This window comes from Tursiops truncatus, chromosome 11 (assembly GCF_011762595.2).
Source record: "Tursiops truncatus isolate mTurTru1 chromosome 11, mTurTru1.mat.Y, whole genome shotgun sequence".
Lineage (NCBI taxonomy): Eukaryota > Metazoa > Chordata > Mammalia > Artiodactyla > Delphinidae > Tursiops > Tursiops truncatus.
The window spans coordinates 15,448,692-15,474,625 of NC_047044.1; the positions used below are offsets into that span (position 1 = coordinate 15,448,692).

Consider the following 25,934-nt stretch of genomic DNA (forward strand, 5'->3'; position numbering starts at 1 on the left):
AGTAGTTATTTCCACTATTTTATCTTCCAGCTCACTTATCCGTTCTTCTGCCTCAGTTATTCTGCTATTGATCCCATCTAGAGTATTTTTCATTTCATTTATTGTGTTGTTCATCATTGTTTGTTTCATCTTTAGTTCTTCTAGGTCCTTGTTAACTGTTTCTTGCATTTTGTCTATTCTATTTCCAAGATTTTGGATCATCTTTACTATCCAAGATTTTGGATCATCTTTACTATCATTATTCTAAATTCTTTTTCAGGTAGACTGCCTATTTCCTCTTCATTTGTTAGGTCTGGTGGGTTTTTATCTTGCTCCTTCATCTGCTGTGTTTTTCTGTCTTCTCATTTTGCTTATCTTACTGTGTTTGGGGTCTCCTTTTTGCAGGCTGAAGGTTCGTAGTTCCTGTTGTTTTTTGTGTCTGTCCCCAGTGGCTAAGGTTGGTTCAGTGGGTTGTGTAGGCTTCCTGGTGGAGGGGACTGGTGCCTGCATTCTGGTGGATGAGGCTGGATCTTGTCTTTCTGGTGGGCAGGTCCATGTCTGGTGGTGTGTTTTGGGGTGTCTGTAGACTTATTATGATTTTGGGCAGCCTCTCTGCTAATGGGTGGGGTTGTGTTCCTGTCTTGCTAGTTGTTTGGCATAGGATGTTCAGCACTGTAGCTTGCTGGTCGTTGAGTGAAGCTGGGTGCTGGCATTGAGATGGAGATCTCTGGGAGATTTTCGCCATTTGATATTATGTGCAGCTGGGAGGTCTCTTGTGGACCAGTGTCCTGAAGTTGGCTCTCCCACCTCAGAGGCACAGCACTAACTCCTGGCTGCAGCACCAAGAGCCTTTCATCCACACGGCTCCTTAATTTGGGATGATTCGTTGTCTATCCACGTATTCCACAGATGCAGGGTACATCAAGTTGATTGTGGAGCTTTAATCCGCTGCTTCTAAGGCTGCTGGGAGAGATTTCCCTTTCTCTTCTTTGTTCTCACAGCTCCCAGGGGCTCAGCTTTGGATTTGGCCCCGCCTGTGCGTGTAGGTCGCCGGAGGGCGTCTGTTCTTTGCTCAGACAGGACGGGGTTAAAGGAGCCGCTGATTCGGAGGCTCTGGCTCACTCAGGCCGGCAGGCCGGGGGGGTAGGGAGGGTCACGGAGTGCGGGGTGGGCCTGCGGCAGCAGAGGCCGGTGTGACGTTGCTAGCCTGAGGCGCGCCGTGCGTTCTCCCGGTGGAGTTGTCCCTGGATCCCGGGACCCTGGCAGTGGCGGGCTGCACAGGCTCCCCGGAAGCGGGGTGTGGATAGTGACCTGTGTTCGCACACAGACTTCTTGGTGGCGGCAGCAGCGGCCTTAGCGTCTCATGTCTGTCTCTAGGGTCCGCACTTTTAGACGCAGCCCGCGCCCATCTCTGGAGCTCCCTTAAGCAGCGCTCTTAATCCCCTCTCCTAACACACCAGGAAACAAAGAGGGAAGAAAAAGTCTCTTGCCTCTTCGGCAGGTCCAGACTTTTCCCCGGACTCCCTCCCAGCTAGCCGCGGTGCACTAACGCCCTGCAGGCTGTGTTCACGCCGCCAACCCCAGTCCTCTCCCGGCGCTCCGACCGAAGCTGGAGCCTCAGCTCCCAGCCCCGCCCGCCCCGGCAGGCGAGCAGACAAGCCTCCCGGCTGGTTAGTGCCAGTCGGCCCCGATCCTCTGCGCTGGAATCTCTCCGCTTTGCCCTCCGCACCCGTGTTGCTGCGCTCTCCTCTGCGGCTCCGAAGCTCCCCGACTCCGCCACCTGCAGTCTCCGCCCGCGAAGGGGCTTCCTAGTGTGTGGACACTTTTCCTCCTTCACAGCTTCCTCCCGCTGGTGCAGGACCCGTCCCTATCCTTTTGTCTCTGTTTATTTTTTTTCTTTTGCCCTAACCAGGTACGTGGGGGGGTTTCTTGCCTTTTGGGAGGTCTGAGGTCTTATGCCAGCGTTCAGTAGGTGCTCCGTAGGAGTTGTTCCACGCGTAGATGTATTTCTGGTGTATCTGTGGGGAGGAAGGTGATATCCGCGTCTTACTCTTCCACCATCTTCCCGGAAGTCCTCCTAATAAATCTTTATTGGAGTAAAATTGCTTCACAACACCATGCTAGTTTCTGTTGCACAACAAAGTGAATCAGCCCTATGCATACACATGTCCCCAGATCCCCTCACTCTTGAGCCTCCCTCCCATCCTCCCTATCCCACCCCTCTAGGTCATCATCGAAAAGCACCGAGCCGATCTCCCTGTGCTATGCTGCTGCTTCCCACCAGCCAACTATTTTACATTCAGTAGTGTATATATGTCAATGCTACTCTCACTTCACCCCAGCTTTGCCCTCCCACCTATGTCCTCAATTCCATTCTCTATGTCTACCTCTTTATTCCTGCCCTGCAAGTAGGTTCATGAGTACCTTTTTTTTTTTCAGATTCCATATATATGTATTAGCATACAGTATTTGTTTTTATCTTTCTGACTTGCTTCACTCTGTATGACAGACTCTAGGTCCATCCACCTCACTACAAATAACTAACTTAAGTTTCTTTTTATGGCTGAGTAATATTCCATTGTATATATGTGCCATATCTTCTTTATCCATTCATCTGTCGATGGACACTTAGGTTGCTTCCACGTCCTGGCTATTGTAAATAGAGCTGCAATAAACATTGTGGTACATGACTCTTTTTGAATTATGGTTTTCTCAGGGTATATTCCCAGTAGTGGGATTGCTGGGTCATATGGTAGTTCTATTACTAGTTTTTTAAGGAAACTCCATACTGTTCTCCATAGTGGCTGTATCAATTTACATTCCCACCAACAGTGCAAGAGGGTTCCCTTTTTTCCACACCCTCTCCAGCATTTATTGTTTGTAGATTTTTTGATGATGGCTATTCTGACTAGTGTGAGGTGATACCACATTGTAGTTTTGATTTGCATTTCTCTAATGATTAGTGATCTTAAGCATCCTTTCATGTGTTTGTTGGCAATCTGTATATCTTCTTTGGAGAAATGTCTATTTAGATCTTCCCATTTTTGGATTGGGTTGTTTGTTTTTTTGATATTGAGCTGCATGAGCTGCTTGTAAATTTTGGAGATTAATCCTTTCTCAGTTGCTTTGTTTGCAAATATTTTCTCCCATTCTGAGGGTTGTCTTTTTGTCTTGTTTAAGGTTTCCTTTGCTGTGCAAAAGCTTTTAAGTTTCATTAGGTCCCATTTGTTTATTTTTGTTTTTATTTCCGTTTCTCTAGGAGGTGGGTCAAAAAGGATCTTGCTGTGATTTATGTCACAGAGTGTTCTACCTGTGTTTTCCTCTAAGAGTTTTATAGTGTCTGGCCTTAATTTAGGTCTTTAATCCATTTGAAGATTATTATTGTGTATGGTGTTAGGGAGTGTTCTAATTTCATTCTTTTACATGTAGCTCTCCAGTTTTCCCAGTAGCACTTATTGAAGAGGCTGTCTCTTCTCCATTGTATATTGCCTCCTTTATCAAAAATAAGGTGACCATATGTGTGTGGGTTTATCTCTGGGCATTCTATCTTGTACCATTGATCTATATTTCTGTTTTTTTTTTCAGTACCATACTGTTTTGATTACTGTAGCTTTGTAGTATAGTCTGAGGTCAGGGAGCCTGATTCCTCCAGTTCCATTTTTCTTTCTCAAGATTGCTCTGGCTATTCGGGGTCTTTTGTGTTTCCATACAAATTGTGAAAGTTTTTTTCTAGTTCTGTGAAAAATGCCATTGATAGTTTGGCAGGGATTGCATTGAATCTGTAGATTGCTTTGGGTAGTATAGTCACTTTCACAGTGTTGATTCTTCTAATCCAAGAACATGGTATATCTCTCCATCTATTTGTATCATCTTTAATTTCTTTCATCAGTGTCTTATAGTTTTCTGCATATAGGTCTTTTGTCTCCTTTGGTAGGTTTATTCCTAGGTGTTTTATTCTTTTTGTTGCAATGGTAAATGAGAGTGTTTCCTTAATTTCTCTTTCAGATTTTTCATCATTAGTGTATAGGAATGCAAGAGATTTCTGTGCATTAATTTTGTATCCTGCAACTTTACCAAATTCATTGATTAGCTCTAGTAGTTTTCTTGTGGCATCTTTAGGATTCTCTATGTATAGTATCATGTCATCTGAAAACAGTGACAGCTTTACTTCTTCATTACGATTTGGATTCCTTTTATTTCTTTTTCTTCTCTAATTGCTGTGGCTAAAACTTCCAAAACTATGTTGAATAATAGTGGTGAGGGTGGAAAACCTTGTCTTTCTCCTGATCTTAGTGGAAATGGTTTCAGTTTTTCACCATTGAAAACAATGTTGGCTGTGGGTTTGTTATATATGACCTTTATTATGTTGAGGTAAGTTCCCTCTATGCCTACTTTCTGGAGGTTTTTTATCATAAATGGGTGTTGAACTTTGTTGAAAGCTTTTTCTGCATCTACTGAGATGATCATATGGTTTTTCTTCTTCAATTTGTTAATATGGTGTATCATGTTGATTGGTTTGTGTATATTGAAGAATCCTTACATTCCTGGAATAAACCCCACTTGATCATGGTGTATGATCCTTTTAATGTGCTGTTGGATCCTGTTTGCTAGTATTTTGTTGAGGATTTTTACATCTATGTTCACCATTGATATTCGCTTGTAGTTTTCTTTCTTTGTGATATCTTTGTCTGGTTTTGGTATCAGGGTGATGATGGCCTTGTAGAATGAGTTTGGGAGTGTTCCTCCCTCTGCTATATTTTGGAAGAGTTTGAGAAGGATAGGTGTTAGCTCTGCTCTAAGTGTTTGATAGAATTCGCCTGTGAAGCCATCTAGTCCTCGGCTTTTGTTTGTTGGAAGACTTTTTTTTTAATTAATTTATTTTTGGCTGTGTTGGGTCCTTGTTGCTGCGCGCGGGCTTTCTCCAGTTGCAGCAAGCGGGGGCTACTCTTCGTTGTGAGGGCTTCTCATTGTGGTGGCTTCTCCTGCTGCAGAGCATGGGCTCTAGGCACGTGGGCCTCAGTAGTCGTGGCACGTGGGCTCAGCAGTCGTGGCTCACGGGCTCTAGAGTGCAGGCTAAGTAGTTGTGGCACCAGGGCTTAGCTGTTCCGCGGCATGTGTGATCTTCCTAGACCAGGGATTGAACGCATGTCACCTGCATTGGCAGGCGGATTCTTAACCACTGCGCCACCAGGGAAGCCCCTGTTGGAATATTTTTAATCACAGTCTCAATTTCAGTGCGTGTGATTGGTCTGTTTATATTTTCTACTTCTTCCTGGTTCAGTCTCGGAAGGTTGTGGTTTTCTAAGAATGTGTCCATTTCTTTCAGGTTGTCCATTTTATTGGCATATAGTTGCTTGTAGTAATCTCTCATGATCCTTTATATTCCTTCAGTGTCAGTTGTTACTTCTCCTTTTTCATTTCTAATTCTATTGATTTGAGTCTTCTCCCTTTTTTTCTTGATGAGTCTGGCTCATGGCCTATCAATTTTGTTTATTTTCTCAGAGAACCACCTTTTGGTTTTATTGATCTTTGGTATGGTTTCCTTCATTTCTTTTTCATTTATTTCTGCTCTGATCTTTGATTTCTTTCCTTCTGCTAACATTGTGGTTTTTTTGTTCTTCTTTCTCTAATTGCTTTAGGTTTAAGGTTAGATTGTTTATTTGAGACGTTTTTCGTTGGATGATCTGTCCATTGGTGAAAGTGGGGTTTTAAAGTCCCCTACTACGATTGTGTTACTGTCGATTTCCCCTTTTATGGCTGTTAGTATTTGCCTTATGTATTGAAGTGCTCCTATATTGGGTGCATAAATATTTACAATTGTTATATCTTCTTCTTGGATTGATCCCTTGATCCTTATGTAGTGTCCTTCTTTGTCTCCTGTAATAGTCTTTATTTTAAAGTCTATTTTGTCTGATATGAGAATTGCTACTCCAGCTTTCTTCTGATTTCCATTTGCATGGACTATCTTTTTCCATCCCCTCACTTTCAGTCTGTATGAGTCCCTAGGTGTGAAGTTGGTCTCTTGTAGACAGCATGTATATGGATATTGTTTTTGTATCCATTCAGCCAGTCTGTGTCTTTTGGTTGGAGCATTTAATCCGTTTACATTTAAGGTAATTATCAATATGTATGCTCCTATTACCATTTTCTTAATTGTTTTGGGTTTGTTATTGTAGGTCTTTCCTTCTCTTGTGTTTTTTGCCTAGAGAAGTTCCTTTAGTATTTGTTGTAGAGCTGGTTTGGTGGTGCTGAATGCTCTTAGCTTTTGCTCGTCTGTAAAGGTTTTAATTTCTCCATCGAATCTGAATGAGATCCTTGCTGGGTAGAGTAATCTTAGTTGTAGGTTCTTCCCTTTCATCACTTTAAATATGTCCTGCTACTCCCATCTGGCTTGCAGAGTTTCTGCTGAAAGATCAGCTGTTAACCTTATGGGGATTCCCTTGTATGTTATTTGTTGTTTTTCCCTAGCTGCTTTTAATATTTTTTCTTTGTATTTAATTTTTGATAGTTTGATTAATATGTGTCTTGGCGTGTTTCTCCTTGGATTTATCCGTGTGGGACTCTCTGTGCTTCCTGGACTTGATTAACTATTTCCTTTCCCATATTAGGGAAATTTTCAACTATAATCTCTTCAGATATTTTCTCAGTCCCGTTTTCTTTCACTTCTTCTTCTGACACCCCTATAATTCAAATGTTGGTGAGTTTAATGTTGTCCCAGAGGTCTCTGAGACTGTCCTCAGTTCTTCTCATTCGTTTTTCTTTATTCACTCTGCAGTAGTTATTTCCACTGTTTTATCTTCCAGGTCACTTATCCGTTCTTCTGCCTCAGTCATTCTGCTATTGATTCCCTCTAGAGAATTTTTAATTTCATTTATTGTGTTGTTCATCATTGTTTGTTTGCTCTTTAGTTCTTCTAGATCCTTGTTAAAGGTTTCATGTATTTTCTGCATTTTATTTCCAAGATTTTGGATCATCTTTACTATCATTGCTCTGAATTCTTTTTCAGAGGTAAACTGCCTATTTCCTCATCATTTGTTTGGTCTGGTGGGTTTTTACCTTGCTCCATCTGCTGTGTGTTTGTCTTCTCATTTTGCTTAACTTACTATGTTTGGGGTCTCCTTTTTGCAGGCTGCAGGTTCGTAGTTCCCGTTGTGTTTGGTGTCTGCCCCAGTGGCTAAGGTTGGTTCAGTGGGTTGTGTAGGCTTCCTGGTGCAGGGAACTGGTGCCTGTATTCTGGTGGATGAGTCCAGATCTTGTCTTTCTGGTGGGCAAGACCGTGTCTGGTGGTGTGTTTTGGGGTGTGTGTAACCTTATTATGTTTTTAGGCATCCTCTCTGCTAATGGGTGGGGTTGTGTTCCTGTCTTGCTAGTTGTTTGGCATAGGGTGTCCAGCACTATAGCTTGCTGGTCATTGAGTGGAGCTGGGACATAACATTGAGATGGAGATCTCTGGGAGAGCTTTTTTTTTTTTTTTTTTTTTTTTTTTGCGGTACACGGGCCTCTTACTGTTGCGGCCTCTCCCGTTGCGGAGCACAGGCTCCGGACTCGCAGGCTTAGCGGCCATGGTTCATGGGCCCAGCCGCTCTGCGGCATGTGGGATCCTCCCGGACCAGGGCACGAACCCGTGTCCTCTGCATCGGCAGGCAGACTCTCAACCACTGCACCACCGGGGAAGCCCTCTGGGAGAGCTTTTGCCGTTTGATATTACGTGGAGCCAGGAGGTCTCTAGTGGACCAATGTCCTGAACTCGGCTCTCCCACCTCAGAGGCACAGGCCTGACAGCCGGCCGGAGCACCAAGACCCTGTCAGCCACATGGCTCAGAAGAAAAGGGAGATAAAAATAGATACATAAATAAATAAATAAAATAAAATAAAGTTATTAAAATAATTATTAAAAATAAAAAAAAGTGTAATAAAAAGAAATAAAGAAAGAAGAGAGCAACCAAACCAAGAAAGAAATTCTCCAATGATAACAAGCGCTAAAAACATACTAAAAAAAAATGGGGGGGACAGACAGAACCCTAGGGCAAAATGGTAAAAGCAAAGCTATACAGACAAAATCACACAAAGAAGCATCCACATACACACTCACAAAAAGAGAAAAAGGAAAAAATACATATATATCTATATATAAAAAAAGAAAGAGGAAGAGAGCAACCATATCAATAAACAAATCTACCAATGATAATAAACTCTAAATACTAAACTAAGATAAACATAAAACCAGGAACAAATTAGATGCAGAAAGCAAACCCCAAGTCTACAGTTGCTCCCAAAGTCCACCGCCTCAGTTTTGGGATGATTCGTTGTCTAGTCAGGTATTCCACAGATGCAGGGTACATCAAGTTGATTGTGGAGATTTAATCCGATGCTCCTGAGGCAGCTGGGAGAAATTTCCCTTTCTCTTCTTTTTTCGCACAGCTCCCGGGGGTTCAGCTTTGGATTTGGCCCCGCCTCTGCTTGTAGGTCACCTGAGGGCGTCTGTTCCCCGCCCAGACAGGACGGGGTTAAAGTAGCAGCTGCTTAGGGGGCTCTGGCTCACTCAGGCCGGGGGGAGGGAGGAGTGCGGATGTGGTGTGAGCCTGCGGCGGCAGAGGCCAGCATGATGTGGCAACAGCCTGAGGCGTGCCATGTGTTCTCCCAGGGACGTTGTCCCTGGATCACGGGATCCTGGCAGTGGCGGGCTGCAGAGTTTCCCAGGAAGGGAGGTGTGGATAGCGACCTGTGCTTGCACACAGGCTTCTTGGTGACTGCAGCAGCAGCCTCAGCGTTTCATACCCGTCTCTGGTGTCCACGCTTATAGCCATGGCTCACACCCGTCTCTGGAGCTCATTTAGGCGGTGCTCTGAATCCCCTCTCCTTGCGCACCCCGAAACAATGGTCTCTTGCCTCTTAGGCAGGTGCAGACTTTTTCCCGGACTCCCTGCCGGCTAGCTGTGGCACACTAGCCCCCTTCAGGCTGTGTTCACGCAGCTGACCCCAGTCCTCTCCCTGGGATCTGACCTCCGAAGCCCGAGCCTCAGCTGCCAGCCCCAACCCGTCCTGGCGGGTGAGTGGAGAAGCTTCTCAGGCAGGTGTGGGCTGGTCAGCACTGATCCTCTGTGCGGGAATCTCTCTGCTTTTCCCTGTTGCTGCACTCTCCTCCATGGCTCTGAAGCTTCCCCCCTGCCACCCCCTGTCTCCACCAGTGAAGGGGCTTCCTAGTGTGTGGAAACTTTTCCTCCTTCACAGCTCCCTCCCAGAGGTGCAGGTCCCGTCCCTATTCTTTTGTCTCTGTTTTTCCTTTTTTCTTTTGCCCTATCTAGGTACGTGGGGAGTTTCTTGCCTTTTGGGAAGTCTGAGGTCTTCTGCCAGCGTTCAATAGGTGTTCTGTAGGAGTTGTTCTACATGTAGATGTATTTCTGATGTATTTGTGGGGAGGAGGTTGATCTCCATGTCTTACTCCTCCGCCATCTTGAAGGTCTCTCTCCCAAACCGCCATCTTGACTCCTCCCCTCATTCCACAGTTTTTTGATCATTGTATTTTTTTTCATTTGTCTGTAGGTATTTTTTGATTTCCTTTTTTATTTCTTCAGTGATCCATTGGCTGTTTAGTAGCATATTGTTTTGCTTCCATATGTTTGTATTTTTTACAGTTTTTTTCTTGTAGTTGATTTCTAGTTTCCTAGTGTTGTGGTCAGAAAAGATGCCTGATATGATTTCAATTTTCTTAAATTTACCAAGGAGGCTTGTTTTGTTGCCTAGCATGTGATCTGTCCTGGAGAATATTCCCTGTGCACTTGGAAAGAATGTGTATTCTGCTGCTTTCAGATGGAATGCTCTCTATATATCAATTAAGTTCTTCTGGTCTAATTTCTCATTTAAGGCAAGTGTTTTCTTATTGATTTTCTGTCTGGATGATCTGTCCATTGATGTACTTGGGGTGTTAAAATCCCCTACTATTATTGTGTTACTGTCGATTTCTCCCTTATGTCCGTTAATATTTGCCTTATGTATTTAGGTGCTTCTGTGTTGGGTACATATATATTTACAGTTGCTATATCTTTTTCTTGAATTGATCGCTTGATCATTATGTAGTGTCTTCATCTCTTGTAACAGCCTTTATTTTAAAGTCTATTTTGTCTGATATAAGTATTGCTATTCTGGTTTTCCATTGATTTCCATTTACATGGAATACCTTCTTCCATCCCCTCACTTTCCATCTGTGTATGTCTTTAGATCTGAAGCGAGTCTCTGGTAGGCAGCATATATATGGGTCTGATGAAAGAAATTGAAGATGACACAAATAGATGGAAAGATATACCATGTTCTTGGATTGGAAGGATTAATACTGTTGAAATGACCACACTAACCAAGGCAATCTACAGATTCAGTGCAGTCCCTATCAAAATACCAATGGCATTTTTCAGAGAATTAGAACAAATAATTTTTAAATTTGTATGGAAACACAAAAGACCCCTAAAAGCCAAAACAATCTTGAGAAAGAAGAACAGAGCTGGAGGAATCATGCTCCCTCACCTCAGACTATACTACAAAGGTACAGTAATCAAAACAGTATGGTACTGGCACAAAAAGAGACACATAGATCAATGGAATAGAACAGAGAGCCCAGAAATAAACCCAAACATTTATGGTCAATTAATCTATGACAAAGGAGGCATATTCAATGGAGAAAAGACAGTCTCTCCAATATGTGGTGCTGGGAAACCTGGACAAGTAAAAAAATGAGATTAGAACATTCTCTAACACCATATAAAAAATAAACTCAAAATGGATTCAAGACCAAAATGTAAGACCAGAAACCATAAAACTCTTAGGGGAAAACATAGGCAGAACACTCTTTGACATACATCACAGCAAGATTTTTTTGGATCTGTTTCCTAAAGCAAAATAAATAAAGGCAAAAATAATTAGGTCCAATGGGACCTAATTAAAGTTAAAACTTTTGCACAGCAAAGGAAACCATCAACACAAGGAAAAGGCAACCTATTGAATGAGAGAAAATATTTGCAATGATGACTGATAAGGGGTTAATATCCAGCATATATGAACAGCTCATACAACTCAACATCAAAAAACAGCCCAATTGGAAAATGGGCAGGAAACCTGAATAGACATTTTTTCATAGAGGACATGCAGGTGGTCAATAGACACATAAAAAGATGCTCAATGTCACTAATCATCAGAGAACTGCAAATCAAAATCACAATTAGATATCACCTCACATCTGTCAGAATGGCTATCATCAAAAAGAACCTAAATAACAAATGTTGGCAAGAATGTGGAGAAAAGGGAACCCTCGTATACTCTTGGTGGGAATGTAAATTTGTGCAGCCACTGTGGAAAACAGTATGGACGTTTCTCAAAAAGCTGAAAATAGAACTACCATAGAACTACCATATGACCCAGCAATTCCACTCATGGGTATATATCTGAAAGAAAAAAACACTAATTTGAAAAGATACATGTACCCCCATGTTCATAGCAGCATTATTAACAATTGCCAAGTTATGTAAGCAACCTACGTGTCCATCAACAGATGAATGGGTAAAGGAAATGTTCTGTATATACACAATGGAATACTACTTAGCCATAAAAAAGAATGAAAGTTTTCCATTTACATCAATATGAATGGACTTGGAGGGCATTATGTTAGTGAAATCAGTCAGACAGAGAAAGGTAAACACAAATATTTGATATCACTTATATGTGGAATCTACAAAATAGAACACACTAGTGAGTGTATCAAAAAAGAAGCAGACTCACAGATACAGAAAACAAACTAGTGGTTACCAGTGGGGAGAGGGAAGTGAGGAGGGGCAAGATAAGGGTAGAGAATTAAAATAAGTTAAAAGGTTAAATTGTACAGCAAGTACTATATATAAAATAAATAAGCTACAATGTATCAAATAATCTACAAGGATATATTGTACAGCACAGGAAATATTTTATAATTATAAATGGAGTATAGCCTTTAAAAATTGTGAATCACTATATTGTACACCTGTAACATATAATATTGTACATCAACTATACTTCAATTAAAAAAAAAGACTACATTCCTTGGGGAGGTTGTAACTACAGTTAGGTTCAGTATTAGGTCTTGGTTTGCTGACATGGGGCTTAGCACAAGTGACTCCATTTTGGGCCTGTTGTCTCTTTTTTAAGAAGGCTGGATTATCCACTTCTGAGACCTAGCTGTCTATGTGGTACAAATAACTAGACATGGAATCCAAAGACCTGAGCTCATGTCCTGGTTTTGCCCCATACCAGCTCTGTTAACATACCTCTCTGAGCCACAGAGCCTCTGTCTGTGAACCAAGGGTGGTAGTGGAAACACCACACAGTGTTGCTGAGAGCAGCAAATGAGATCATGTGTAGGATGTGACTCTGGCAGACAATAGATGGCCCATGACAATGTTTGATGAAACCAATTCTGAACCAGGAAGTGGAGTCCCAGGATATAATATCTGGGCTGCAAGGATAGCTAGACAGTTTTCTAAGACATTCAGACTCAAAGCTAGAAATGAATTGGTGTCAAGGGATGCTGAGAAAGCCTCCCTAAATGAGATACACAAAGAAGAGGCATATGGGTTCATGGAGCTGAGTACACTGCGCTTCCCTTGATGGGTAGATGGTATCACTTAGGGTCTGCCTATCTTGAGCCCAGCTTGACTGCTAACTAGTTAAGTGACCTAATCTTTTGGCCTCCATTTCCCATCTGTAAGTTAGGAATAATAACACTGGCTATGCCTTCAGGTTGTTGTGAGGACTTGAATGAGGTTAATTGTATTGATACAAAGCCCTTAGTGTCATAGAGTAAGTACTTATTTCATCTAGTTCTTATTATTCCTGAAACCTCAGAGGTGAGAAAAAGAGGCTGGTTGATGATGGCCTCCCTTCCCTCCCTTTCTTTCATCCTGTCTGGCTGGCAAATACATGGAAGAGAGCAATTATTTAGCACTGGTTTCTTCAGAATTGACTGTATATCATTTTTTTAGTGTTGTATAGTAACATAAAACATAATTTGGGGGTCATACAGAGAGGCATGAAATTCTTGCTCTGCTAATTCCAGCTTTGTGACTTTGGACAAGTTACTTGTCTTTCTGAGCCTCAATTTTTAAAAGGCATAGGAATCCTTCCTTGTTGATGTGAGTATTGAATGAGATAATGTATGTAATGTTTACATCTGTTCTCTCCTGAGAATCCGTCTACCTTGTGTTTTGCACTGGAGAAAGCAAGAGTGTACAAATAATAGGATATCAGTATAGGAGGATGATGAAAATATAAAAGAGGATCTCTAGGATTTAACTCTGGAAAATTTTCCAGGGGAGAGAAGCTACTGCTAAGTATTTACAACACTGTCCTGAGTTTTACCTTCACCGTTCTCACAATTTGGGTCCTACTGTTACCACTTTGCTTGATCATGATGATGATGATGAAAGCAAGCTGAGATATCCCAATTTATAACAAGAAATACGTATTTGGTCTTCATCCAGTTCCTGGCCCAGAGCTCCTAAAACCCTTGGAATTGCCTAAGGGATGAGGGCCAAAATGGTGTCTTCTTTTACGTTAATGAGGTGACTTTTGGAAAACACCTAAGGATGGGGGCTGGTTGCTGGAGGAGTCAACCAGGTGATTAGAGGGTTGGAATTTAGTCTCACTCCCTGACCTCTGGGTAGGGAGTCAGGTTGAATCAATCACGAATAGCCAATGATGTAATCAATCACGCCTGTGTCATGAGGCCTCCATAAAAACCCGAAACGACAGGGTTGAGAGCTTCTAGGTTGGTGAATATATGGAGGTTTCTGGGAGAGTGCTGTGTTCCGAGAGCATAAGTTCAGGGCCCTTTCTCCATATCCGGCCCTGTGCATCTCTTCCATCTGGCTGTTTCTGAGTTATATATCCTTTTCTAAGAAACTGGTGATCTGGTAAGTAAAATATTTCTCTGAGCTGTATGAGCCTCTCTAGCAAATTAGTCTAAACCCAAGGAGGGGGTCGTGGGAACCTCCAATCTATAGGCGGTTGGTCAGAAGCACAGGTGACAACCTGGACTTGCAATTGGTCTCTGAAGGTGGAGGAAGACAATCTTGTAGGACTGAGCCCTTAACCTATAGGGTCTCCTGATAGATGGTGTCAGACTTGAGTTGAATTGTAGGGCACCTAGCTGGTGTCAGAGAATTGCTTATTTTGGGGGAACCCCCCCACAACCTGGTGTCAAAAGTTGTTGAGTGTAGTGGTGGTATGAGAGGAAAGGGGGAACCCAGGAGGAGGGCTGGGGTTTTCCTACTCACTAGCATTTTTGGTGCAAGCTGGGAAAAAACTCCCTTCCCTTGGTTCCCCCCAAATACAGCCAAGACTGGCGAGAATGTAAGGTTTTAGGGTTTTTTTAATTAAAAATAAGGGTAAACAAAGTGGAAACACACAAAGGAAGTGCAAGAAGCCTGATGCTCTATGATTTCAGTTTTCTGACCCTTCCATTGTTGGCTTGCTCCCTGATATATTTCACACAATATTTGTAATATTTATACTCTGGGTTCCATACCAATATGTCATCAATTTTTCTAAGTAACCTAAGTATACTTTAAAACAAAGTGTCCAGCTACCAAGCCTACTGCTATCAGTTAATTTCTATTTTACTTAGCTATATTGTTCAGCTCTAGACTTACTTATTTTGGGTTATTGTTTACTTAATCTGCTCTATCCTAATAATGGAGTTGATGTCTACAATTATAATTAATTATAGTTTTGTAGAAGTTTTCCTTGGCTCTCTGCTTTTCTGTTTGCTTTGGTCTCTGTTTTTCTTTTTAAATTGAAGTATAATTGATGTAAAATACTGTGTTAGTTTCAGGTGTACAGCAGAGTGATTCAGTACTTTTGCAGATTATATTGTTATAGGTTGTTATAAGATAATGCATATAATTTCCTATGCTATACAGTATCTCCTTACTGCTTATCTATTTTATATATAGTAGTTTGTATGTGTTAATCCCGTACCCCTAATTTGTCCCTCCCTACTTTTCTGTTTCCTTTGGTAACCACAAGTTTGTTTTTTCTGAGTCTGATTCTGTTTTGCATATACATTCATTTGTATTATTTTTTTTGATTCCATGTGTAAGTGATACCATGTAGTATTTGTCTTTCTCTGTCTGACTTATTCACTAAGCATAATATTCTTTAGGTCTATCCATGTTGCTGCAAATGGCAGTATTACATCCTTTCTTATGGCTGAGTAATATTCCATTGTGTGTGTGTGTATGTATACCACATTTTGATTAATCCAGTTGTCTGTTGATGGGCAGTTCCCATGTCTTGGTTATTTTAATTAGTGCTGCTAGGAACATTGGGGTACATGTATCTTTTCAAATTAATGTTTTCTTTTTTTCCAATAACTATCCAGGAGTGGAATTGCTGGCTTATGTAGTAGTTCTATTTTTATTTTTTTAAGGAACCTGCCTACTGTTTTCCATAGTGACTGAACCAATTTACATTTCTACCAACAGTGTAGGAGGGTTCCCTTTTCTCCACATCCTCACCAACATTTGTTATTTGTAGACTTTTTGATGATAGCCATTCTGACAGGTGTGAGGTGATAACTCATTGTGGTTTTGATTTACATTTCTCTAATAATTAGTGATGTTTGATCATCTTTTCATGTACCTGTTGACCATTTGTATGTCTTCTTTGGAAAAATGTATATACAAGTCTTCTGTGCATTTTTAATTGGATTGTTCCTTTTTTTTGATATTGAGTTGTATGAGCTGTTTGTATATTTTAGATATTAACCTCTTGTTGGCTGCATCATTTGCAAATATTTTCTCCCATTCCCTAGATTGTCTTTTCATTTTGTTGAAGATTTCCTTTGCTATGCAAAAGCTTTTAAGTTTAATTAGGCCCCATTTGTTTATTTTTGCTTTTATTTCTTTTGCCTTAGGGGACTGATCCAAGAAAATATTGCTATGGTTTATTTCAAAGAGTTTTCCACCTATATTCTCTTCCAGGAGTTTTATGATTTCAGGTCTTACATTTAGGTCTTTAAACCATTTTGATTTTATTTCTGTATATGTGTGAGGGAATATTCTAATCTCATTGTTCTATATGTCCAGTTTTCCCAGCACCACTTGTTGGAGAGACTGTCTTTTCTCCATTGTAATTCTTGCCTCCTTTGTCGTAGATTAATTGACTGTATGTATGTGGGTTTCTTTCTGATAAAAACTCTCATCAAAATGAGTATAGAGGAAACATATCTCAACACAATAAAAGCCATTTTATTAAACAGCCACGTAATACAAACCCACAGCCAACATAATACTCAACAGTGAAAAGCTGAAAGCCTTCCCACTAAATTCAGGAACAAGACAGTGATGTCCACTCTCATCACTTCTATTCAACCTAGTATTGGAAGGTTACAGCAATCAGACAAGAAAAAGAAATAAAAGTATCCAAATTGGATGCAAAGAGGGAAAACTATCACTATTTGCAAATGACGATGATACTCTATATAATGAGCCCTAAAGTCACCTCCCCAAAACTGTTAAACTAATAACAAATTCAGCAAGGTTTCAGGATTCAAGATTAATATACAGAAATGTGTTGGCTTTATATATGCTAATAATGAATGATCAAAAAGAGAAAGTAAAAAAAAATCCCATTTAAAATTGCATCAAAAAAATAACTAGGAATAAACTGAACCAAGGAGATTAAAGACATAGATGCTGAAAACTATAAAACATTGATGAAGGAAATTGAAGATGATTCAAAGAAATGGAAAGATATCCATGCTCTTGGATTGGAAGAATTAATATTACTAAAATGGTCATATTACCCAAAACAATCTACAGATTTAATGCAAACCCTGTCTGTCAAAATAACCACATCATTTTTCACAGAACTAGAAAAAATAATCCTAAAATTTATATGGAATCACAGAAGACCTCAAACTGCCAAAGCAATCCTGAGGAAAAAAGAACAAAACTGGAGGTATACCCTTCCCAGACTTCAGGCTATACTACAAAGCTGCCATAATCAAAACTGTGATATTGGTACAAAAACAGACACATAGGTTAATGGAACAGAATAGAGAGCCCAGGTCTCTCTTTTCATTATGAGAGGGTTTCCTCAAACATCTATTGACCACTGACTGTGCCTTCATATTTAAGAATGAGACACTGAAAACCTCATTGCAGACTCTGTGTGGGCTTACTGTGTTTACCCTCCAAGGCCTTTGTGATCTGGCCTCACCGTATCTCTCTGACCTCATCTCCTACTGCTCTCCACATTTCTTCCTCCAGCTAAACTACACATTGTAGTTCCCAAGGTGAACTAATATCAAGATTGTTATCACTTTGGGTCCTTTGTACTTACTTGCTGTTCCCTCTCTCTAGAAAGAAAAACTCCTAGATGTTCACTCAGCTTATTTCTTCACTTCTTTCAGGTCTCTGCTCAAGTAACACTTTGTCAGAGAGGCCTTCCCCAATGACCTTCTATAAAACTTCTACCTGGGCCTAACTCTGCTTTAGTTTCCATTGGTATTATTGCCACCTGACATGGCATCAGGGATCATATGCTTTGTTAGGTTCACCAGTATACTGTATTTATTTATTGTCTATCTTTATCCAGAAGAGTTAAAGCTCCATAAGGTCAGGATCTCTATTTTGTTCACTAATTTGTCTGCTGTACCTGAAGCAGGGCTGGGACACTAGCATGTATTCAGTGCATATCTCTTGAATGAATGAATGAATGAACGGTGGCCTCACTGAGCATGAATAGGCCGGTATCTGGCCATTGTGTTGGAAGATACCTAACTTTCATTCTCTTCAGATCCTTCTTCTGGGCCATTTTCCCTGCCAGAAGGGTCCTAGCTGCTAGTGTTCTTGGGATTGACTGGGGGAAGCAGATCTTTCACCTCATCCTTCTGTTTTCAGCAAGATATCCCAGTCATCTTCAGTGCTTGAGTCCTCATGTGCAGAGACCTTTGAAATAACTTCTTTGGAGGGAAATTCCTGGTTTATTCTGGTGAGGTAGAATAGAAATCACCTGGTTGTGTAGGGGCAGGTGATGGAGGGGAACCCGGTTGCCTGTTTTAAACCCCACCCACACCCTTATTCTTAGATGTACTAGGTATCTGATTCCTAAGCCATTATGGGGTTCTGTAGGGTATTTCACTGTGATGTGCTGGTAGATGTTTAATTGGCTCTCTGGTGGAAAAAGTCCTGATTGGTAGTGTTTGTTCATTCCCATGATGTAAATATTCCCACCATAGCTGAATTCAAGCTACCATCACAACCTCACTGAATACAGAGTTGGGAAGGGTTGAGCAGCAGCACACCATTCTTCTTACCTTACAGATACGAGATGTTAATAACTTCAAGAGCATAGATAATAATAAAATGTAGTAAAATAATTAGGAATGAGGAGTTTTTTTTGTTTTTTGTTTTTTTGGCTGTATCGGGCCTTAGTTGCAGCACGCAGGATCTTCTTGAGGCATTTGGGATCTTTCATTGCAGCTCGTGGGCTTCTCTCTAGTTGTGGCCTGCAGGTTTTCCCTCTCTAGTTGTGGCGTGCAGGCTCCAGGGCGCGTGGGCTCTGTAGTTTGTGGCACACGGGCTCTCTCATTGCGTGCAGGCTTAGTTGCCTTGCGGCATGTGGGATCTTAGTTCCCCGACCAGGGATTGAACCTGCGTCCTCTGCATTGGAAGGTGGATTCTTTACCACTGGACCACCAGGGAAGTCCCAGGAAGTGAGGAATTTTGAGCATTTATTACTTTTGTTTTAAATATAACTTATTAATTGAAATTTATATAATTTAATGTTTAATAATGATTAATTTTAACCAGCTTGTAAAATTCTTAAAAATGTAACAGTATGCTCTTGAGAGCTGCTATAAGCCGGTTCCAGCACATGTCATCTTGCTTTTGGCTTCCCTTGCCTCTTGTAGGCTTAATTTTTCGATACCTTGTGTCTTCTTTCTCCATTAATTATCTCTTGCTCATCTAATTTCCAGTTTCCAAATTTTGTTGATAGCTCTTTTCTGCTGTCATCTTCTTTTTCATTTGCATTGTCTTATTGGGCTTAAGCTTTACTCCAAAACATCCATTTAATGCCATTTTAATAGGTTTTCAGGAGGTGGTCAAGGTAAATGCATGTGATCAGACTGCTTTGTTTAACCAGAAGTGTCTCCAATTAGAATTACTTTTAATTTCTTCTTGCATGTACGTGCTTGAAAATGTACATTGTGACTACATTCTTTGGCCTATATAGATTCTCTTCTTTTTTTTCATTTTTACTATTGAATAGTTGGTGACTTTGTATGGCTCACATAAAATTTTAGTATAAAATTAACTTCATTTATTTCTATTGCTTAATGTACTTTTGGTATGAAAATTGATTCATTTAATACCACAATAATAACTTATAACCACAAATAAGTCACAGACATTAAAACATAGTAAAAGTTTTAGTTTCAAGAGTGTTTGTTTTGGGTAAAATAAGGTAGTAGTGTTTTACATCTATCAACATGTATTTTTCTTTACTGAGTTAGTTCATGACTTTATTCCTGGTGAGCTTATCATCTGTCTTGAGGTAGAGGGGTGGAGGAGGAGGGAATTATTACAGCAGGAAAGAAAAATCGCAAGAAAAATTGTTTAGTTTGTTTAACTTTGAAGACAAAATATAGGCTTGAAAGTCATAATTCATTGTGGGGAAAAAAAGGATTTTATAAATTCCTTTATCTTACCCCTGTAATACAACAAGACTCAGGTTTTGGTTGTAACTGAGACCCCATGATGTCTCCATCTTTGCACAACTTGGTGGTTCATCTCCTTCCCTTATAAGAGAGATCCCAGTATTCTTTCATGACCAAGATAGTTCAATTTGACTTTCTGAAACTAGTTGCCAATAGTTCTAAGTCTTTTCAATTTTGAGGGTTTTTTTAAAACCTGAACTCTGTGGATCTCGTTTCCACACATGATAGCTGTTTATCATTAATATATTTTGACTGAGAAAATACAGATGGTCAAAGGGATATTATGAATTGAGGAATGCTTATGAATGAACTTTTATCACATCAACATGTGATACAGTATTTGTAAAATAGATGTACTTGATATCCAAGACATTTTTTCATTCATTATGTAAATGATGCTTGGTGGCCCTACAAATTTGCAGATTCCTTGAAATAATTCTTAGCTTCACCCTCCTGCTCCCAAACCCAAAGTTGCTTAGTTCACGGTTTGGCCGAGCCAGTATTTCAGATTATCTTTTTCCCAAAGTCATTCCCATCTGAGTTTTTAAATGAGCTCTTTCTTGCCTTTCCACAATGCCAAATTGTGTTTATTCCAGCTTCTAAGCATTTCTTGACTCCCTCCCCTCTTTTTTTACACCTCCTGCCACTACTCCAGTCCAGGCCCTGCTTACCCCTCATGTACTGATGCAGCAGCCTTGTCTGGTCTCTTTTCTTACTGTCTGTCCCTTCTCCACTCCATTCTCCATACTGCAGCCAGAGTGATCTTTCTGGTTGTGTCCTTTGCTCGCCTGAAATTCTGCTACTCATATGTCCTATCATGAGACATGTTTGTGTTCTGTAAACACATCAAATGCACGAGCTTTTGTTGGAGCCAGTTCTTTTGGTGGGAACAGTCTTTCTCCTGTACATGGCGAACTCAAGCTCAGCTCAGATGTCCCTTACGAAGCTTTGTTACTCAACCCCCATATTCCTCCTGGCATCCTGTAGCACTTTGTACAGGCTTTGGTTATGGACTTCTCACACTGCGGGCACTTTGGGGATAGGGACTTTCAAGTTGTGTTTGTATCCCCAATCACCTTGAACAGTGCCTGGTACATGGTAAATGCCCAGTGAATGTTTACTGAACACACTGATGTGGATTGGTATGCTTGTGAGCATGGGCCTTTCTTTGAGACTAGCAGGAGTACGGGATTCTATGTAGTGGGGAGATATGGAAATGGAGTGAGGAAAAATGTGTTAGTTATTTCCCAATTCTGTTTTTCCCATTTCAATCTCTTCTGAAATTTTTTCTCTCAAATCAGACTTTATTGAATTTTTCTGATCGCAAAAGCAACACATAGCATAGTATTTACAAAGACATCATACAGGTTTGAATTCAAATTTTGCTACTTATTGGCTGTGTGCCTTGCACATAGTACCTAACATCTTTATGCCTTAGTTTTCTCATCTGAAAAGTGGGAGTTATTCTAATAGTACTTACCTCATAAGATTGTCATGAAGATGCAATTGGCAAGTGCAGGCAAAGTGCTTAGCACAGTGTCTGGCACAGTAATTGCTCAGTAAGTATACACAGCTGTAATTGTTATGTTCAATGCAGAAAAGGTACAGGTCCGTGAGACCTGGATACAGCTGGAGCCTTAGGGCCCAGGATCTTCCCTGTGTTACATTAAAAGAAAACACAAATCTGACTGTAGAAGCCTTGCAGAATAATTTTGACCTTTTAAGATAGCCTTTCTCAACCAGGGTTCACCTGAACCACAAAACTCTGCACTGGAGTGATTATTTTTTCTCTCCATCGAGGATGCTATGTAGCTAACACTATTCTAGATGCACAGGAAAGTTAATTCATTATGTACAATGCATGATGTAGGAACTGAGGCTCAACCTCCCCACCCTTCTTTAAGAAAGGCTGCTCTGATGCTTCTTGAAGACTTGGTGCAGGGACTCGGCAGAGTGCATCAGAGTCACATCCTCCTAAGTCCTCTCTAGAAACCTCTCCCTTTCCTTGAATCTTCTCACTTATGGCAGTTGTTAGAAATCTCTCCCTCCTTCCTCCCTCACCCATATGATTTGTTCCTAGAACACCATTCATTTGTTCCTTCTCCATATTGTGCTCGCCACATACCCAGTAGTTTCTGACAGGTGTCCCCTTAACGTCTTTTGAAAGACTAACATGTCTCTCCCCATCCCTGTGTACCCTCTTTCACCTCTGGAATTGCAGTGAAGAATACCTCCAAGAAAATTAATGCCAGTAACTGGATTACAGAGTAGTAAACATGACTGACATCTCTTTTCTTCACATGCACTTTTTAAAGTCATCTAGATCCCTTGCTATTGTCAAACGCCTCTCCTTAACAAAAATTATAGAATTATCTAGTCACTTAATCTAGCTGTGTCATATTTGTGCTGCCGAAGCTCCTGCTAGACTGTGTATGGCAGAACAAGTCTGCTCTTCCTGGTGCCATTCCATTTCCTGCTGCTCTTCAGTGCTGACAAGGCTCATGCTGCCTCCCAGGAAGGCAGCGGGCACCTTTTTTGTGGGGAGGAGGGACAGGTCATGATGTCTCCTCTGTTAGCAAGGAAGAAGAATACTGGGTAAGCAATTACTAGTGTTTACCACAATTTATATAATGGAATATCATATAGCCATTAATTTTTGAATAATATTTATTGACATGGGAAAATGCTTACAATATGTTAAAGAAGAAAGCAGGGTACAAATCTGTAAATACAGCATGATCCCAATCTTGTAGTAAAATAAATTATATATGCATAGAAAAAACACAGGACGGAAATACACCAAAACATTAACAGAGATTATCTCAGGTGGTGGGTTTTGGGGTGAATTATTAACTTTATTATTTCCTGTATTCTCCAAACTTTCCACAATGAACATATATTACTTTTATAATGGGGGGGAGGGCAAGGGAGGTCAATATAAGAGACACCTAGTACTGGGAGGCGGCAAGACTGATGGTAGTAAGGGGATGTTGAGTACTTGTACTGCCTCTGCCTATGTCTTCATTTATAAAGGAGGGACAATAACACCCATCCTGTGCACTTGCTAGGACCACCCGGTGTGTGAAGGGGCCTCAAGTGTCTGTTGACTGTTACTCTAAAGCAGCAGCTCAAGTGCCTTATTTTAGAACCCACTCCTCCATACCCTGTTTTAAAGGTTGGGAGGGATGTGGACACAGGGGCCTGCAGAGTGCAGTTGGCCAGTATATTCTCACCATCCCCACTGCAGGCCACCGAGCCAGGTAGATGTCGAGGGTCAGGGTGGTTGGGGCACGGGGGCTGGGGGAGAGCCTGCAGCCCTCATCTCTGACCTAAAGGATTCCAGGTCCTTCCTTATTTGAAATCCAGTACTAACTGAGCAAGTTTCCTACTCACACTTCAACTTCATTCAGGTCACCTCCCTGTTTAATAAGTTCTTTAAACCAGTTCTGCTGAAATAGTTATTGCTTAAAATGGCCTGAGAATTACCACTCTCCCAGCATTCCAGAGTCATAAGGGGGCACAACATGGACCCAGGTGGGCAGCATGAAGGGTAAGGAGAGGTGCTGGGGGTCAGGCCGGCCAGAGTTGGATTTTTACTTGCTCTGTGATGTTAGGTAACTTACTCTGCTTTCCAGAGATGATCTCTTAATATGAGATGTGATGACTTTACACAAGATAAGATACATAAAAAGCCCAGCACAGAGCAAGCAATCAACAGATGTTAGTTCTCTTTTCCGTGTGCAAGATGAGGTCACTTTCATCTTCTCCCTCTGCAAATTCTCTCTTCAAAACAAAGCTTAGTGCCCAGTATGGGGAAACTCAAAATGAAACAGAACTCATTGAAAGCAGAAGAGCACAGCTACTTAAACAGGACTGTTCAAACACTCTGCATAAAGCTGGCAAGATGGTATTTCATTAAACATGTCTTCATTTAGGTAAGCCGACACTCATGCCAAAGCTATTTAATTGCAGAAATTATAAAAATACTTTAAAAATGCATTTGTAGAATGAAGTAACAAAAATACTTAAATTCTTTTTTCTAAACTTTTTTTCATTTAATCTAAAATTATGAATTACCAAGTTTCATTTTATTTACTGTTAAAACATGGGTCACACATAACTTATACTCCCAACTATTTTGGATAAAAAATCCTAAAATGTATTCTTCCTAGTCTTTTTATAGAGTATTCTTATTTTTTAAAAGAAACACAAGGTCATCGTTATGAGAATAGTTTATAGGCCATACTGTTGTACAGATACTTTCTGGGTCAACTAGAATGTCCTTCAGGAAACAGATGGTCCCAGACTTATGACGCCTTGAGTAGTTTTCATTCTCCCCACGTTCCTATCCGGTTTTCAGTTGGCTTTTTGCTGCTTTCAGTAGGTCTGCTTTCCATCTAACAGCCGCCTCCTTTGCCATTTTTTTGTGGGCTTGGAAGTCAGATAACTAAACATGTTAGAAGTATATGCAAATTTTAGTAAAGAGGCACAAGGTGAGATTCTTGAGGATCTCTCCTATAAATAAATTGTAAGAAACTTTGCCATCTCTTTTGGCAGCTCTAAGGCTTTTTAAAACTGAATTCCTGATTTGTACTTTTGCCAGAGAAGTGACTTCTGGATAAATGACATTTTCACTAATACTTCATGTACTTTATCCTTAGAAAGGCTATTTATTATAAGTGAGATAACAGATGTAAAAGCACTTTAAAAAAGCATAAACTGTGAAATAGGATTGTTTACCCCACGTATCTATAAAGAAACACACACAGATAGCTAAATTGAATCAACCCCAATGTTTTATTTAATTTAAAGTTTTAAAAGGCAGTGGTTAAGCACATTATGTGTGTATATATATATATATATATGTATATACATACATATATATATATAAAAGGAAACCAACCCCTTTTCAACTTTAGCCATTGATTAACTAGGCCCACTGTCTATTTGCATGATTCATTTTCTACTTCGTCATATGACCAATTCTAAAAGTAAAAATAAACAGGCTTAATCAGTTTAACAGTAACTATTTGTGTTTCTTTTTTAAATAAATAAAGTTACCATTAAACTGATCACATATGGTAGAAAGGTAGGACACACACACAAGCACACACAGTCCCCAATTTAAAACATGTGACATATGAGTGACCTATATGTACAAATGGGTGCTGCTGACTCCCCCACCCTCAGCAGAGGGCTCAAAAGGCCCCCCCGTACCCAGGGGGTCCCCATTCCCTCTACCAGGTTGGAGGCACCCCTATGTTAGACCTCAGAATGCATGTTCCCCATGCAGTGATACAGATGGGGGTTCAGTTCTATGGTACTAGTGTTCAGGTTATTAGGGAATAAATAGGCATTTGTAGCTGCCTCAGAACTAAACCATCATTTATAACTTTATAGGGAGAAATGTATTCTGAAGTTCTAGATAACTGACATACAAACTTTTTGAATGTAATCAGTTTGCAAGTCTGGGGCTGTTGTGTGTGTGTGCGTGTGTGTGCATTTCTATAGATTTATACAAAATTGAAATGAAGAGTGGGGCTATGTTTATGGAGCAGCTGCTGCTTGGCTTCCATTCACTCAGTCCTGATCTAACAAGTCACTTGCCTCAGCCCCTTTTTAGCAGCTCGTTCTGCTTCTCACATGCCTCTGTCTCTGGAGAGATTCAGAAAGGGCAGCTCACACAAGTGAGAGGAAGGACACGGCTAAATCTTCTTTAGAATCTTGGCAAACAGAACTGCCAGATTCAACCAGGGCTGCTTTATAGAGTGAAGTCCTTCAGTTCCATCTTGACAAAATGGAATTTTTTTTTTCCTGTTCCTAGTCTCTGCAACTCCGTCTAACTGCAGCTCTGTATGAATGCCTCAATATCGCAAAACACAGGATCACTTCTTAAATATGCTGGATTCTCAATGAGTAAACCAGTTAATGTGTTTCTAGCCAAAGCAAGGGCATAAATGTTTTAGAGAAAAGATTCCCCTGGAGCTACAGAGAAAAGATGCTGATAAAAGCAATACTGAGAGTTGAGCAGGTGATGCTTTTAGTCTGTGTCAGAGCTGGTCTCCTCGATGACAGAGTACTGGTTGAGTGCTTCCTCCAAAGGCGTTATTGTCCCATCAGGTTTTAGTCCCATTGGTTTAAGCAACTCCTCTCTGGAAAAAAGAGAGAAAAGAAAGAAAAAAAAAGTATTCACCAGCATCACACACACCCC

At 40.6% G+C, this 25,934-nt stretch overlaps 1 protein-coding gene and 1 long non-coding RNA gene across 17 annotated transcripts in view; one reads left to right on the plus strand and one right to left on the minus strand.

Moving 5' to 3' along the window:
- LOC117314177 (uncharacterized) overlaps positions 1-25,934 on the plus strand; it is a 118,987-nt gene that overhangs the window by 62,361 nt on the left and 30,692 nt on the right. The gene's annotated exons all lie outside the window — the stretch shown is intronic.
- RIC8B (RIC8 guanine nucleotide exchange factor B) overlaps positions 22,995-25,934 on the minus strand; it is a 126,893-nt gene continuing 123,953 nt past the window's right edge. For all 9 annotated transcript variants that reach the window (XR_012324212.1, XR_002172873.3, XR_012324210.1 and 6 more), the window contains one exon: positions 22,995-25,875. Coding sequence is in view for 2 of the 9 variants with exons in the window: in XM_019918451.3 (XP_019774010.1) it covers positions 25,764-25,875 (112 nt within the window). In the remaining 7 variants the exon portion in view is untranslated. The remainder of the gene's footprint in view (positions 25,876-25,934) is intronic.